The sequence below is a fragment of the Camelina sativa genome, chromosome 18, assembly GCF_030686135.1.
Source record: "Camelina sativa cultivar CO46 ecotype springtype chromosome 18, ASM3068613v1".
Lineage (NCBI taxonomy): Eukaryota > Viridiplantae > Streptophyta > Magnoliopsida > Brassicales > Brassicaceae > Camelina > Camelina sativa.
Genome location: NC_141897.1, coordinates 17756796 through 17774585, shown reverse-complemented (window position 1 = coordinate 17774585; position 17790 = coordinate 17756796). Strand labels below are relative to the sequence as shown.

The following is a 17790-nucleotide window of genomic DNA, read 5'->3' as shown; positions in this document are numbered from 1 at the left end:
GGACAATATTTTACATGGGGATTTCAAAAAATTATTATCTTATTATCTAATCGAATTTTGTTATTTTTTACACTGTCCCGACTTGAGACTATCAAAATTATTAATTTATAGTGTTTATTAATTTATAAAGTATTAATTTATAGAGGTTTTACTGTATATAATAAGGGTTAAACTAGTTCGAGATTAAACCAAAATCTGTATTTATTATTTACTAAACTAGTTCGAGATCAATAATTGTTACAAACTAAACTCTTTTATTTTTTTTAATCTTTGGCATCTAACAAAAACATAAAGCTATACAATCTTGGAGGTTACGATATCTTCAGATTATTGGAAACTACGGCTACTCCGATCTCTCCTCTTCCATCGTCAGCCTCGGCTTTAGGTTTTGAAACGGTAATGTTTGTTTTGGAAGCTGCTTGCTCGAGATGTGATCGACTGATTTCCCTGGAAGATTGAGCCACGTGTAGACAGACATGCCGACAAGAGGCCAAGAGCTGCCACAGCGCCGTATAGTCTTGGGCATTATCGGTATCTGTTCGGGTTCGGTTCGGGTAATTCGGGTTTCAGGTATTTCGGGTTTATAATTTATGGAATCATATAGGTATTATAAAAACTAGTTCGAGATCAAATCATTGTTACAAACTAAACTCTTTTATTTTTTTTTAATCTTTGGCATCTAACAAAAACATAAAGCTATACAATCTTGGAGGTTACGTTATCTTTGGATCAATGGAAACTACGGCTACTCTGATCTCTCCTCTTCTGTCGTCAGCCTCAACTTTAGGTTTTGAAATGGTAATGTTTGTTTTGGAAGCTGCTTGCTCGAGATGTGATCGACTGATTTCCCCGGAAGATTGAGCCACATGTAGACAGACATGCCGACAAGAGGCCAAGAGCTGCCACAATGCCGTATAGTCATGGGCATTATGGGTATCGGTTCGGGTTCGGTTTGGGTAATTTGGGTTTCGGGTATTTCGGGTTTATAATTTATGGAATCATATAGGTATTATAAAAATTTCGGTTCGGGTTTCGAGTTTTTTCGGGTTTGGATCGGTTCAGATATTTTCTTGGAATACCGAAATATAAGTATTTTTCAATTTGATCTAGTATTTTTCACATGTTTAGAACCGAATTACCCATATATACTTAAAATACCCCTATATATACAAACAAGAGAAAACATAATCCAAAAGGATAATCCAAAACATAAACAAGTAGTAGAGTAGTAACATCCAAAATCAAATTCAAAAGTCTTATGAAAGCTAGAACTAGAAGTAGGTATTGAGAAAATTGAAAAAAAAAACATCAAGAATCAAAGGAAAGATTCACCACATCAAAGACGTCTTCACCGTTTCCTTGTACGTCTTCACCGTTTCTCTGTTTGAAAGAAGAATCAGATTGTTACTAGTTAAATTAGTGATACATACTCGATCCAATGGTAATTAAGTGCCTAGTTAAGTTGTGGGATGTAATTACCTTATATCGGAAGATGATTATAGCTTCAGTTAACTTCACCATCAAATTCTGAAAGTTAATAACAAAAACATGAATGCTAATCCGAGAGATGAATGTTAATACTCAAGATTGACAAAAAAGAATATAACAAAAGAAATTACTTCTTTGAAGAGTATCAAACATTTCAATATCAGCAAGAAGTTGTGCATTTGTAAAAGTTTTGTCACTTGAGTTCAGCTCACACTTTAGCCATTGCTCTGTGCACATCAAGACTTCAACCATATAATGACTTAAACAGCTCCTATGTGGCTCTATGATACGACCACTAGTGCTAAATGCACTTTCAGATGCAACAGAAGAAACTTGCATTGCCAACACATCCTTAGCTATTTCTGCTAAAACTGGATACTTACTATTGTTCACCTTCCACCAAGACAACACATACCATTCTGTTCCCATAATCGTTTTAGGATTCTCCACTTTTTCTTTCAAATAAATTTCTAACTCATCTCTTGGATAAGCATAATCCATTGACTCTGGCACTTCATACCCAACATCATCATCCAATACATGAGTGGTGTGAGTTGCATCATTGTACTCTCGGCCACCAACTGTTGATGTCGGATTTGACTGTGATGATTGATTGTCTATTCCTTTGTTATGAACTCCACTATACTCTTTAAACAGAGCTTTCAAAACATCAGTGACTGATTCATTCATCTCTGCTACTTCTGAACTCTCTTTACCATAAAGCTTTTCAAAGCACATATTAGCAAACTGCATTTTTTTCCTTGGATCAAAGACACTAGCAACAATCAACATTTTGTTTATATGCTTCATTCCATCCCAATACTTTTCAAATTTAGCAATCATTTCATCAGCTTTTGTTCTCAAATCCTTGTCTAAACTAGTACTCAAGACCATCAGACTCTTCTCTATAGTTACTATCTCACCATAGCATTTGTAAGATGCAACACTAGTAGATGCAGAGAGAACCAAAGTGGATTTGTAAAAGATTGCTAGAAACTTTACTAACCTCTCCACTGCATTCCAATCAGCAAATTGAGGTGGCCCAATCCTTTTCTCTCCATCCACTACTTCTAGAAAGAAGTCATTGTATAACTTGTCCTCCATTTCCATCTTATCAAATGCTGCTCTAAACTTCAAAGCTCTTGACAACATTAAGTAAGTTGAGTTCCACCTTGTTTTGACGTCCAAAGGCAAACTCCCTCTAGTCATCTTACCTGAGACAACCTTCTGCTCAAATGACTCACACCTTTTAGTATTAGACCTCACATACTGAATTGCATTACGAATTGCTGTAATTTTACCCTTCATTTCATGCAAACCATCTCTGACAATCAAATTCATGATGTGGGCGCAACACTAATATATTGTATAGGATCCACCCCCGATCCGAACCGGGGTTTTTTGGTTCGGATCCAATACGGGTATTTCGGGTCGGGTATTTTGCCCAGGCCTAGCGCCGTAGATGCTGATGAAGCCAGGATCGGACCCGAAGATAACGTAACCTCCAAGCAAGATCACACATGTCTTGAATTTCCCTAATACTACATGAGATTTTGCCGAGGTTTCCCTGTAATTAAGAAACAACAACTTTAGTACTCTAGCCTCATATGTATGGTGGTATAAATGTAAACCAAACCAAATCCACACTAACATTTTATCAAACTCAAGAGTGATCTTCAAACCAAAGCAAATAACAAAAAACTATTAACCCGAGAGCGAGTGCACCAGACCATTAGAGAAGAAAGCCGAGAAGAGCCAAGATGAGGATTGTAGAAGAGTTACCTAAATCCCATTTGAACAGTAAAACTCCAAGTGGGTCAAGCCATGGCATGAGAGCCAATAAGAAGAAGACGGTAATTGGCGTTTTCTTCCACATTAATCTACGTTCACTAAAGAGTTTATTTTTAAGAGACATGTAATGCTTAAGCCATAAGTTAAAAGTAAAAGAGAGCTAGAGAATTAGTATATCTTACGCAAGGGCAGTCCAATTAGCTTGTTGCTGAAGATTAGACCAGAGGATTTTATTGATGGTGTAATGCCCCCGAACCGTACCTATGCCCCGGACGAGGACACGGACAGCCACAGGACGTTACGCTTGGGAGATCACACCCGGGTGGTCCGACCGAGGGACGGAAGCTGCAGCTTCCCAACCAGTCCTCCTGGACGCGACTCTGCCCACGGCCGAGGTTTGCTTAGGCTTTGCAACCTACGCGGTCCTGGCGCGTTGTATTGGTCCGGACAAGGCCAAATGTATCAAATGCAACTTGCCATGTTTCCCCAAAAACCGAATATATTACTTTAATAAAATATTACATTGAAAAATAAGTTATCAAAGCAATACATAATAGTCGGATATTTCCATAGAATACATTTTAGGAAAATATAGGGTTTTACAAAAACACAGAAAACAATCCCTATCCGGTACCCTAAGTTCGCTCCAGATCTAGACTCTTCCTAGACTTTCTGCAAGACAAATAATTATCATGAGTAATCTAAGATTACTCAGTGAGCCTGGGTACCCCAATCCTAAACATGCTTCTAATTTTTCCCACCCCGACTACCCCAACAAGGAAGGAAACAAGCAAGGCAAGCAATCAAAGCTACGCAACAGAAACGATATCGGAAGCAAATAACAAACAAGCAAGCAAAGAGGGTTAGTACAAGCAAGACTTGACTCAAACAAACTAGACTCTTCACTCCTATGCGATGAACAAGACGACTAGAATAATTAAGGATTACTCAACTACCCTAGACTCTTTCACCTATGGGCCCTCGATAATCTGTTCCGTTCCTTACCTCTGTCCATGCGGAAACCACAAAGGCATCCGGCATGAACCATCCACTGCTACGACGTCTAGTAGCTGTCGCTCTAGTAGCTAGCTAGACGCCGACGTTGTCCCGTGTAAGTGGTCATTGAGAACTTCCCACGAGACAATTTTTAATAGGTGGAACAGAAGATCGACTACTCTATTCTAGCTACGACTCGAGAAAGATAACAAATATAATTCAAGAGACTAGCTAAAATAAGTACTAAACTTCTAAGAGTAAAAACGCAAAGAATTTAGTACTAAAACAAGCAAATCAAGCAAGATAAATCAAGCAAAGCAAGCAAGAAAATCAAGCAAGAAAACACACAACAATCAACAGGAAACAAGAATAATAATTCAAGCAACCTAGATTGTTCTACATGCATGCAACCATATTAATCCGATTTTTAAGCAAGAAAATATTGCAAGTAATAATCTACTAATTTAACTATTTATGCAAGTCCATGGTCCAAATTTTAAGCAAGCCAAATTGCTAAAAATACATCAAGTTCATCATGAAAATATGCAGTTCAATTCTCATCAATTCTCAACATGCATGGTGATTCCTAGCATAATTCTATGTGATTTAAACATGAATCCTACCAAATTAATGCATCAACATTTAACTGATCCTAACATGATCCTAATCTAAATGCAACACACAATGGGTACGTACATGGTCCATAGGAACCATGCAGCACCCCACGCAAAACTACCACAGAACTCACAGTGATACAACAGATTGATGATCAGACTTCACGGCACTGCGGATCAGACAACTCCTTCTTCGCATCAAACTGCGTCCAACAACGTCCACGAACTGCGTCTCTGAACTGCGTCCAACAGTGTCCACGCACTGTGTCTTTCCTCGACCCAAACAGCGTCTCCGACAGCGTCTCACTCCGGTCTCTCTCTCCGACGTTGAGAGAGCAAACACTTAGGAAACTTTGAGATTTTTCTCCTTTGAGTTGAGAGTGAGTGAATGGCGAAAATGAGAGAGGATGGGCGTCCTTATATAGAGGTTTTTGGGCGGTGGAGTGAGCCAATGCATGGCAACCACTTGGTTGATCTCTCCTCCACTCCTTTTGGCAACACTTGGCGCACAAGCTACTCAAGATCGAGAGAATCTCTCCTTTTCTCTTGCATGTGTGCGGATTGGTTGATTTGTAAAGGGAGAATCCTCTTTTGTCTCCCACCTTTTTGGTGCATGAATCTCTATTGGCCATCTCCTTAAAGACACAATGATTATGTCCTTCTTTTTGCTTTTCAACAAACTAATGATTAAACTCCAATGTTGCATTAAATCCCATTGGGTGATTGAAGAGAGAATAAAATTTCTCTTTTTGTGCCGCCAGACAATCGCTCCTTAAATTCCGGACCGCTGTTTGGTCGTTACGACGTTTCCGCGCAAAACCGCGATTACCGTAAGCCTCGTCTGCTAGTTCTATCAATTCTCGGTCCGTCCGCTATGTCTCCGTCCGTACCGCATCTCTAACGTCACTACCGCAACTTCTTGATAGTTCCGCATACAATCGGTCTTCACCAGCTGTACTCGTCCTTTACCGTCTCCACTCGGCATGCGTCCGTCCTTCCCGATCCGTACTGTCTCCATTCCGCATGCGTCTGTCCTTTCCCGTCCTTACTCGGTCCGTGCCGTCTTCGTCTATGTACGTCCGACCTGTGCGTACCGTCTCTGTCTACGTACGTCCGACTTGTGTGTACTGTCTCTGTCCGCGTACGTCCGATGTGTCCGTACCGTCTTTGTCCATGTACGTTCAAAGTGTCCGTACCATGCCCGACCTTGTACGTCCGTCCGTACCATCTCTGTCCGTGTACGTCTGTCACCGTAGCTTGGCCTTTTGTGGTTTTTGACTTGGCAATTCCTCCTCTTCTACTTCCTTTTGGACTTGGCTTTTTGACTTTTGGCCATTGGCCATCTTTCGACTTATTGATTTTTTTTCGAACTTCCTTCGGTCGTTCTTCTTATTCTTCCCTTCTCTTTCTTGCTAAGTCTTCTCCAGCCAGAATAGGCTAGAATCGATCGGTCTTGTTTCAGATTCCATCTTATTGCCGGTCAATGTTATGATTGAGCTCGGAAGACAAGTCGCGAGCAATTTGGTTGATTACGAAATAAAAAGTATATTCAGAGTCAACGCAGTTCTAGGATTTGTTCCGTATTCGTACATGCTGCACGGCACTTGTCATATTCAGTTGACGGGCCCTCCCGGCGGCGGCTTGGTTTCACGTAACTGCACGACAAATCGATAAACCCATTATGAACTATAGTATTAAAAATATAGTACGACTTGTAATATAATATAATATTGTTAGCTAACTAAATTATATTTTTGTACTTTATTGTAATTAATTAATGTAATCAACTTATATCAAATTTTATATATTTTTGTTCGATTTCAATGCTATGATAGGTTTATAAAAATACATTTGTATTGAAATATCGTGTATTGTTGTGGGATCAATTAGTTCGTCTTTCGCTGAATTGATCTTTGATAGCGGGTTCGACCCACACGAGAGTATGGATTTCGAGATATCATATATAGTTTGTTGTATATATATAATAGGGTTAAACTAGTTCGAGATTAAACCAAAATCTGTATTTATTATTTACTAAACTAGTTCGAGATCAAAACCATTGTTACAAACTAAACTCTTTTATTTTTTTTTAATCTTTGGCATCTAACAAAAAACATAAAGCTATACAATCTTGGAGGTTACGTTATCTTCGGATCAATGGAAACTACGGCTACTCCGGTCTCTCCTCTTCCGTCGTCAGCCTCGGCTTTAGGTTTTGAAATGGTAATGTTTGTCTTGGAAGCTGCTTGCTCGAGATGTGATCGACTGATTTCCCCGGAAGATTGAGCCACGTGTAGACAGACATGCCGACAAGAGCTGCCACAGCGCCGTAGATGCTGATGAAGCCAGGATCGGAGCCGAAGATAACGTAACCTCCAAGCAAGATCACACATGTCTTGAATTGCCCTAATACTACATGAGATGTTGCCGAGGTTGCCCTGTAATTAAGAAACAACAACTTTAGTACTCTATATAGCCTCTTTTAAGTATGGTGGTATAAAATGTAAACCAAACCAAATCCGCACTATCATTTTAATTATCAACTCAATACTGATCTTTCTAACCGAAGCAAAGAAACAAATGACTAACCCGAGAGCGAGTGCACCAGACCATTGGAGGAGAAAGCCGAGAAGAGCCGAGATGAGGATTGCAGAAGAGTTACCTAAATCCCATTTGAACAGTAAAATTCCAGGTGGGTCAAGCCATGGCATGAGAGCCAATAAGAAGAAGACGGTAAATGGTGTTGTCTTCCACATCAATCTACTTTCAATAAAGAGATTATTCTGAGAGACTTGTATTGCTTAAGCCTTAAGCCATAAGTAAAAAAAAGTAAAAGAGAGCTAGAGAATTAGTATTTCTTACTTACGCTAGGGCAGTCCAATTAGCTTGTTGTTGAAGATTAGACCAGAGGATTTTATTGATGGCACTTGGGATAATCCAAGCCACAGCTACCAATGCGCCAAACAAATTAAATTCTAGATCTGTCACTGTCGCAATTGCCACCCCTAGAGATATTACAGCTAATGCCATGACCTGTTGTGTGAGGACAAAACAAAACCCCAAAACAGAGTAAGCACCAAAAATATGTAATGATACTTAATGTACAAAAAAAATCGAGCAAAAACCTTTGTGGAAGAGATGGTTTTCTTGAAAAGAACAAACTCTGCAAGAACAATCGTTGGTGTCACTGCGATCTTAGCCATCTGATAGAATCCAACACTGGAAACAAAACAAAAAACAAAAGCTTTCAAATATGAAACAGAGTTATTAAAGGTCATTTGAGCAATGAAGTTTATGGATTAAGCAATAAACCTGTTGTGTTTGAGACTGGTATTAGCGAGTCCAGAAGCAAAGGCCATGACAGCTCCAAGAGAGAAGAGAGAGGAGAAAGGTGTAGTCTTTGATGGAGGAGACATTGGAAGCAAAGAGAGAGATTTGAAGAAAGCTAAAAGAATCCAAGCAACAGTATAGTGAATCAATGTTAGAAAGATTGGAAAATTGAATCCAACTCTTCCCATCACCTGCAAAATTCAACCATACAAATCACTATGACATGGGCAAAACAGAGAACAACAGGAATCTGGAATTTGGGATTACTAGTTTATTGGCGAGGATGATTCCAACAGCAACAATGAAATTGAAGGAAATTGCAACAACAGGGCCACAAAATCTCTGTTGTTTCCTTTTAGCTCCTTCTGATGTTTTAAGCTCATTGTATAATGAACTTCTGAGTTCCTCCAAAGCTCGTCCTTCAAATCAAAACAAAAGCACAAACAGATCAAACAAACCTAAAGGTGATTCATTTCATGAAAACAGAAACAAACCCTTAAAACAATCCGATCAAAACAGATGAAGAACAGAGACAATGTGGAAATAAAAGCATCATCTTTTAACATTAAAAAATCTGATCTATTTTTATAAGGAAGATGAAACAGATTCATAATAATAATCACGTACCTGCTTCTGCAGCATCACTATCTTCAAAAGTCGAGACTAACAAATAAGTTACCAAATATTACAAAAGTCGAGCTTCTCAGACTTTCACATTTTTCTCTTGATCTTATATTTGGCATAACTTGTTCAGTGCTTACTAAATTGACTAACTTCTAAATCTCATATCCATGCTATCCTTAGCTTTTTAAACATTTGCTGTGATTAGAAATACCAACCTGCATCACAGGGCTTCGCTCTTTACCCTCTGACAAGGCTTCAAGCTTTTTGTTGTTAAACTACAAACAGCAAACAGGTGCAACATAAGATGGTCAAACCTAGTGATTAAAGAAACTCCTGTACTTGAAAGTAAAGGATAAGAGGTTCACCAAGAGAATTGGTGCCTGAGGGAATGATAAACCACTACATGTTTACATGAGGAAGAAGCCAACACGTGCTACGAGGGCACATGCGAAAATGTAAACTAAGATTACCGTTGGATGGAGATATCTTACGAGGAGTGTTACGATGGAAGCACATGGTTCTGCAGATAAAATATCTAGCTTAAGGCGGTTCACCTCTGTAGGTTGTGACTTAGATATTCTTCAGGAAAAGCTTTAAGTGTGGAAGAGTCTCTCGGTGGAAGAGAAGGTTACACAAGCTCAAGAGAAAGAATCGGTCACGTGGGAGTCACGTGCTTTGTTGTGCGAGTTATAACAAACCGAGGAGGGGCATAATGGTCTTTCTCTCGAGGGGTTTTGATCAATTTTGTTAGATCGTTAGAAGTTAGAGAGAAGATTCGAGAAGTTAGAGAGAAGAGAGAGGTTCTGAGCGATTGTAACCTAAAGGATTGTTTCTCAGAGATCTAGTGGATTCCGGAGGTTTACTCCGGCGAGACGTAGGGATTCCGGTTTGGATCCTGAACTCGTTAATCACGTGTGTTCTTTTTCTTTCTGTTCTCGTTTCGTTTTGTTCATTGATTCGATTCAATCGTTGATCGTTAGCTGAATCTATCGGATTACATAACAATCTCAGCTTATAAATAAAGAGATACAGTGTAAGTGGTTCCTCATGCAATATTGTTTTGCTATCCCCGAACGGCTACGTCTTTGCATCGCCCAAACCTCTTGTCAGATTCCTCAATTCAAAGTCCGGCGGACGGAAACTTCTCGTCTCCGTCGTCAGAGCTTCTTCTTCTGATGCTGATTGTAATGCCGAAGAATGTGCTCCCGAGAAAGAGGTAACTCAATCCCTTCTCTTTTAACAAGAAGCTTTGAATCTGTATCTGCTTCGTTCTTTGCTATTGGGTTCTTACAAAGAGTCAGACTTTTCTTATAAGATTTTAGTATTTAAGTCTCCAAGAATGGTTACTTAGTGAAACCTTCAATAGAATTGGTGTTTATGAATTGAAGTTATTACAAAAGTGGGTTCCTTTTTACAATTGAAGTGATGTTATTGATGGGGGGTTTGGTGGCTGAAACACACAACAGGTTGGAACTGTGAGTATGGAATGGTTAGCTGGAGAGAAGACTAAAGTGGTGGGAACATTCCCACCTCGGAAGCCTCGTGGTTGGACTGGCTATGTTGAGAAAGATACTGCTGGTCAGACTAATGTTTACTCTATTGAGGTTGGTACCTCTTTCATTCTCCCATCTATCTATCTATCCCCACTGTTTTAGGAGGTTGGTTATCTGTATTTCCTAGTAAGTTTCAGACTTTTAGTACATGTTAGGGAAACAGTAACACTCATCCAAAAACTGATTAGAGTTTGGATGGATATATAGCTATATAGGTTTTCAATTGAGAGAATTTAGCTTCAAACTTTGATGAGGAAACTGTTGTTATGTTTATGTGATATGCATTAGAATGTACAATTTCTCATGCGTGGGATCTAAGAGTAAGTGATTTAGATAAGATGATGATCTAAACACCTGCTTTGTATATCGATTGAGCTAAATATATCCGATATCAATTTTCAGTCTTATCAAATTGGTGCCTTCGTGACCCGGATCGTTCTCTCGCTGCGTTCGTGCAATCATGGTGCTCGAATCTCAGTTGTCGCCGATTTAGTCTGCGGTGTCGCCGGGTTCTGACTCGGATCCGATTCCCGAGTTGTTTGACCGCATCAACATGCTTATGACTCAGTTTCACGAGGAAAGGTCGCGTTCCAAGCAGCTTCATCAAATGGTGGAAAAGCTCTTGCTCCGTCTTCCTCCGCCTGAGGAGCATCACGGCTCGCCGACATTGAGCTTCGTCGATCACTCTTGTTCTCAAGACGTCCATAAACAGGTTTTTCCCTCTACCGCTGACTCTAAACCTTGTGATTTTAACCCTGGATCTCGTGAGAATCTGTTGAAAAACTCTGAGATGCCTGTGTTTGAGGGAGAGGGTATTTACGAGTGGATTGCTTTGGTAGAGAGATATTTCCGGATTGGTGGGTTTAATGACAGGGAGAAGCTGGATCTGGTCTCGGTTCATCTCGCGGGTGATGCCTTGGGTTGGTACAACTGGGAGGTTAACAGGTTGCTCTTCTCCAACTGGTTTCAATTCAAGGATCGGTTGTTGTTGCGCTTTGGGAACTTGCGGATCAAAGGGCATAGTCAGAGTCTCTTTTGTATCAAACAAACTGGAACTATTGCTGAGTATCTGCGGCTCTTTGAGGACCTTTCTGCTCAAGTTTCTGGGTTGGATGATCACAAACTGGAGGGTATCTTCTTGAATGGGTTGCGCTATGAGATGTAGGAGTTAGTTTACATGATGAAACCGCAGAGTCTTCCTGAGATGAATGCAGTGGCCCTCTCCATGGAAACTAGCACCTTACGCAAAGTAATGTTGAAGGAGTTACCTGCGGGTGAGCTGGAGTCGTCTACTCATCCGTAGCAGTCAACGTCGGTGGTTACTTGGAAAGGGAAACCAGTGGTTTCAGTTGTGGGTAAACTTCCGGAGAAACAGAGCTCCGGTGTGCCTCTGCGTCCTTAACAACACCATTCCAACGCTGATCTGGATGACATGCGTCGTAGAGGCTTGTGTTTCAAGTGTCATGGCAAGTGGTTCCGTGGTCATGAGTGCCCAAACAAGGAGCTCCAGATCCTCACGGTTCTCGATGACTACATGGTGGAAGTTATACAGGAACACCAAGATCCTGAGGTTTATGAGGTGGTGAAGGCTGGCCAAAATGTAGAACTCTCCTACAGTTCTTACATGGGTTTGTCCTCTCCTCTTACCACCAAGCTTCGTGGGGTTATCACTAATGATGAGGTGACTATGCTGATTGATAGTGGGGCGACGCATAACTTCATCACCCCGGCTTTGGTTAAACGTTTGAACCTGCAGATTCAAGCTTCTGAGAATCTGACCATTGTGTTGGGTATTGGTGTTACTGCTATGAGTGGTGGTGTCTGTCGCAGGGTAAAGTTAAGTGCAAGGATGGACTTTCACCTCTGATTTATTTGTGTTGGAGCTCAGTCAGGTGGATGTCATTCTGGGGTGTATTGGCTCCGCATCTTGGGGGATTGCCAAGTAAACTGGGACAAGTGGGTGTTTTCTTTCCATTATCAGGGTGAATTGGTGCGCTTGTTTGGGGAACCAAACTCCCCTGTGTCTAACAGTGCTCTCCTACTCACAGAGCCTTTTGTAGATGAGCACCACACCATCGCTTGTTCTAGTACAGTGCTTCACCAACAGGACCAGCTCACTCATCTTGATGTTTCTCGAGTGTTGCAGAAGTATGCTCACGTGTTTGAGGAACCCACTGGACTACCTGCTGTCAGGGGCCGAGAACATGCGATCACTCTCGTGAATGGGGTGCAGGCGGTCAGTGTGCGTCCCTACCGTTACCCTACAACACAGAAGGAGATAATGGAGACACTGGTCAAGGAATGTTGCAGGCGGGTACCATCCGTCCCAGCCATAGTCCTTTTTCTAGTCCAGTTCTCTTAGTTCGCAAGAAGTATAAGTCGTGGCGATTTTGTGTGGACTACAGGGCGTTAAACAGAGCCACTGTTCCAGACAAGTTTCCTATCCCTATCATTGATCAGCTCCTGGATGAACTCCACGGTGCTCGAGTATTTTCCAAACTTGATTTACGTGCAAGATACCACCAGATCTGCATGAAGGAACAGGACATTGAGAAAACTGCCTTTCACACTCATGACGGCCACTATGAGTTTCTTGTCATGCCCTTTGGCCTCTCAAATGCTCCAGCAACTTTTCAAGGACTCATGAATGAGCTGTTTCGACCATACCTTCGTCAGTTCATTCTAGTCTTCTTCGATGATGTGCTGATTTACAGTGCCACACTCTCGGATCACATTATTCATTTGCGAGTGGTAATGCAGATCTTTGCTGCTAATCGCCTCTTTGCCAACATGAAGAAGTGCCTTTTTGCTCAATCTCGTATCGAATACCTTGGTCACGTCATCTCTGCTGATGGAGTCTCCACGGACCCTGCAAAGACACAGGCGATGACCAAATGGCCTTCTCTCCGTACCGTGAAGGAATTGCAAGGATTGCTTGGCCTCACGGGCTATTACCGCTGGCTTTGTTCGTGGATATGGCATGATTGCTCGTCCTTTAACGGAGTTATTGCGTAAAGATAGCTTTGACTGGATTTCTGAGGCGCATGTGGCATTTGAACATTTGAAGACTGCAATGGCCTCTGCACCGGTTCTGGCTTTACGAAATTTCTCCAAGCTCTTCATTGTCGAAGCCGATGCCTCTGGTTTTGGCTTAGGCACCGTCTTGATGCAGGACAAACGTCTTGTTGCTTTTTTCAGCCATGGCCTCACTGATAAGGAACAACTGAAGCTGGTTTACGAACAGGAGTTAATGGCCATTGTTCTGGCGGTACAGAAATGGAAACACTACCTATTGGGACGCCGATTTGTGGTCCATACTTACCAGAAAAGTCTCAAATTCCTGTTGGAACTGCGGGAGGTCACCATGAATTACCAAAAATGGTTAATCAAGCTGCTTCCTTACGAGTTTGAAATTCTTTATAAGCCTGGTATTCACAACAAAGCAGCAGATGGCTTATCCCGGATTTAACGCACTCCAGTTCTGGTCTCTACTCTGAGTTTATTCGCCTTGACCGTCCCCACCAGCTTGCACCTGCAAGACATTTACAAGGAGATTCAAAGCAGTGTCGACTTGCAGCGTCTGCTTAAAAAAGATCCACAGGTGTTGGCGGACCGCGGTTATGATGTTAGGGAGGGTAAAATTTGGCACAAGAACTGATTACTTCTTCCTCCTCAGTCACGACATATTCCCCTCATCTTGGAGCTCTTTCTTGACAGTCCGTTTGGCGGCCATTCTGGTGTTCTCAAAACACTAAAACGCATTCAGTTGTCTTTCCATTGGTGGTGGATGCTCAAGGATTTCCAGCATTATGTCGCCGAATGTGAGGTTTGTCAGACTCACAAGACCTCCACTCTCTCTCCTGCAGGACTTCTTCAACCTTTGCTTATCCCAGCTCGGGTTTGGGAGAAAGTGAGCATGGAATTTATCAGGGATTGCCTATGTCTCAAGGTGTTAACGTCATCTTGGTTGTGGTGGATTGCCTCAGCAAGTTTGGCCATTTCTTGGGGTTACGCCACCCGTTTACTACTCAGGACTTGGCTCAAAAGTTCATTCACGAGGTGGTTCGCCTGCACGGGATTTCGGCTTCTATTGTCTCCGACAGGGACCGCATTTTTCTCAGCAACTTCTGGAAAGATTGTTTCAAACAGGCAGGAACAAAGCTCAAGTACAATACTGCTTTCCATCCCAGTCGGATGGCCAAACTGAGGTCCTTAATCGCTGTCTGGAAACGTATTTGCGGTGTTTTACCTCTGCTCACCCTCGCTCTTGGGCCAAGTTTCTTCCTTGGGCGGAACTTTGGTATAACACCTCCTTCCACACGTCTCTGCAGTCCACTCCCTTCAAGGTGGTGTACGGTCGGGATCCTCCTCCTCTGCTCCCCTATGAAGCTCGTTTTACTCAGAATTTCGAACTGGAGAAGATGCTTCTGGAGAGGGACTCCATGCTTGTTGTTATCCGCTCTCACTTGCTTCACGCTCAGCAACTAATGACGAATAACACTGACAAACACCGCCGGGACGTTGACTTTGCGGTGGACTCGTGGGTCTACCTTAAGTTGCGTCCCTATCGCCAGCAGTCTGTGGTCAAGCGTATCTGCCAGAAGCTGGCTGCTAAGTTTTATGGGCCATTCAAAATCATCGAACGCGTGGGCAAGGCTGCTTACCGCCTGCAATTACCACCGTCCTCGAAGATTCACCCAGTCTTCCATGTTTCATAGTTGAAGCAAGTACTGGGTTCTTATCATCAGGTTCTACCATTACATTCGTATTTTTCGGACAATGATGAACTGGTCTTGGTACCTGAGGCGGTTTTGGCTACACGTTACAATCCCCAAGGCCAGTTGGAAGCCTTGGTCTCGTGGCGTGGCTTACCTGCACATGAAAAAACTTGGGAGAATTGGAAGGAGCTTCGTCAGCAATTCCCAACTCTATCGCTTGAGGACAAGCTTGTTGGTGAAGGGGAGGGGGTATTGATAAACCACTACAGGTTTACGTGAGGAAGAAGCCAACACGTGCTACGAGGGGCACGTGCGAAAATGCAAATTAAGATGACCGTTGGATGCAGATATTTTACGAGGAGTGTTACGATGGAAGCACGTGGTTCTGCAGATAAAATATCTAGCTTAAGGCGGTTCACCTCAGCTTATAAATAAAGAGATACAGTGTACCTGGTTCCTCATGCAATATTGATGTGCAATTTCTCCTGCGTGGGATCTAAGAGTAAGTGATTTAGATAAGATGATGATCTAAACACCTGCTTTGTATATCAATTGAGCTAAATATATCCGATATCCATTTTCAGTCTTATCAGGGAAATAGCGAGAGATGTGATCACCAATGTTCTTAGCCACACCACAGAGCTCGACATCATCAAACCTCTCGTTCGCATGAAAGTATCCACTATCCAACAATACTCAAACCTTGAGCCACGTAATGCTCCTCAATTTACCACAACAAAAGTATACCTGAATACGTAAGTTTTTTCTTTAAATGATTCTGAATGCATAAGTTCAGAATCTCAGATCGAGTAAAGGATAACAACGCTACAATTTTCCAATCTGCCAATTCGCTTTGGAGAGCAGATAAATATACTGACATTAAATCTCTCTCAAACACAGCTACAGATCAATTCAAGATCTGAATTTTATATGTTTAAATAGAAAAACAGTAAGACTTCACTGAGAATCAAGCAACAAGAAGTTGCTAATGACAATATATGCAGCTGCAAATACGTATAGTGCACGAACTAAAGTTTCCAAATTTCGTAAATTCAATATCCATACCAAACGCGTTCAGATCATAGAATTCAATTTCAGAGCTAACAAGATCAATTCAATTGGAATCAGGAAGAAGAAGAATGATGCAGAACCACACGTGTGAGTGGAGTGAAGAGCACGTGCGAAGGGGACACTGTGGAAACATCTTGGAGACAACTTATATGGAAGCTAATCTCGATCGAACACGTGGATGGCATGGATTAAGCGGCTTAGAAGGCCGTTGGAGGGTGTCTATATCATGTGTTTTCTTCTTCCTTTTGATTTATCGAATCGTTATCAGAAAAAACTTGTAAAAATCCCTAAAAATATTTGGCTGGGCTTCTCTCGCTTTGAGAGCTGGCTTGTCGATTTGGTGTTTCATGAATACTAAATTGATTATTTGGTGACTTGATCGTATGATTTGAGTGATTGTGAGTTGTTTGTATCAAAGGTATCAGAGCGAAGACGATTCTCAGAGCAAAGGATGGTTGAAACAAGATCTCAAGCGGGAGACGCAACGAAGAAGGAGACGGCGGAGCCTGTTCTGGAGAAGATTCCGATGGAGGAAAGGATGACGAGGTTGGAAGCTCGGGTTGATGAACACTCTACAGCGATTTTCGGATCTGTATGAGCTATTGAGGCGAGTAACTATTGAGGTTGCATGGTAAAGAGGTAAAAATTCCACAAGACTAAAACTCTTCAAACCAAATAGCGGCCCGCCACTGCCACATCTGCTACCGTTGCTTCCACAACCGACGAACCAGTCGGCCTCACTCCATCAGTTATGGCTACATCTCTCCTTATTCCCTCAGGATTCTCCATAGTATCAGTGTGAAGTTAACTGCGAAAGGCTTTGAGTACGTTTCCGATTACCAAACATCTCTAATTAAAAATACTGATACCATATAATATGAGATGATTTGTACCTTGTCTTTTAAAAATCATTACGTCGCACTCAAACTCAACATGACCATGAACGCACCTAATATGTATACAAGAATACAACAGTCACCATATCTATACTACTACAGATGCATGTTGAAAGATAATAAATCTTACTTTAGAACCGTTGATTTTGAACTCAAAACAAAATCGCTCCTTTCGTTTAAAACGTCTGCTGAGAGCTGCGTAAAATTGGCTGTTCATTTCATGCAAGAGGCACTGATATAAAATAATGTACGTGTAACATCAGTATATCAATTGCAAAACCTGTATCTGTCTTTTTTATGTTTTCATTTAGTTTGGTCTAGTTTGGCACCAACATTTATAGTTTGTACAATGGCAATATCCTTGCAAACTCATTCAAATATGCTGAGAAGAATAGTCATTCTCTTAGTTCTAAGCGTCCTGTCGAAAAGAAACAATCGTTGCTCGGTCATACATATCATAGTATAAAATTATAAGTATGATATTTTAAACAATGTTTTAGTTTGAATATTAACAAAAAATAAATAAGTTTTTAATTTGTGTGCATTAATGTAAAAAATATCCAAAAAAAAAGAGTAAGTATGATATTTTACATAACTACATTACCTTTAATGAAAAATGTATATATCTTATTATATAAACCTTAGTTTTCAAAGTTAGTAAGTCATATAATCGTGACATGTGTCAAATATATCGATAATAGTTTGACAT

At 41.2% G+C, this 17790-nt stretch overlaps 1 protein-coding gene and 2 pseudogenes across 2 annotated transcripts; all 3 read right to left on the bottom strand.

Annotated features, from left to right (window-relative positions):
- Nucleotides 1–311: 311 nt before the first annotated feature.
- Nucleotides 312–4320, bottom strand: LOC104761661 (nucleotide-sugar uncharacterized transporter 2-like; annotated as a pseudogene).
- On the bottom strand, nucleotides 1505–2864 carry LOC147923024 (zinc finger BED domain-containing protein RICESLEEPER 2-like). Its single transcript, XM_087499667.1, has 2 exons — nucleotides 1620–2864; nucleotides 1505–1527 (listed from the first exon to the last, which is right to left on the bottom strand). The coding sequence occupies exons 1-2, from the start codon at nucleotides 2827–2829 to the stop codon at nucleotides 1505–1507; spliced, it is 1233 nt and encodes a 410-aa protein (XP_087355793.1). The 5' UTR covers nucleotides 2830–2864.
- Nucleotides 4321–6998: 2678 nt separating the features above from the next.
- LOC104763494 (nucleotide-sugar uncharacterized transporter 2-like) lies at nucleotides 6999–8410 on the bottom strand (annotated as a pseudogene). Its single transcript, XR_015589388.1, has 5 exons — nucleotides 8202–8410; nucleotides 8015–8108; nucleotides 7756–7922; nucleotides 7479–7649; nucleotides 6999–7327 (listed from the first exon to the last, which is right to left on the bottom strand). The product of XR_015589388.1 is annotated as a nucleotide-sugar uncharacterized transporter 2-like (transcript).
- Between the last annotated feature and the right edge of the window lie 9380 nt (nucleotides 8411–17790).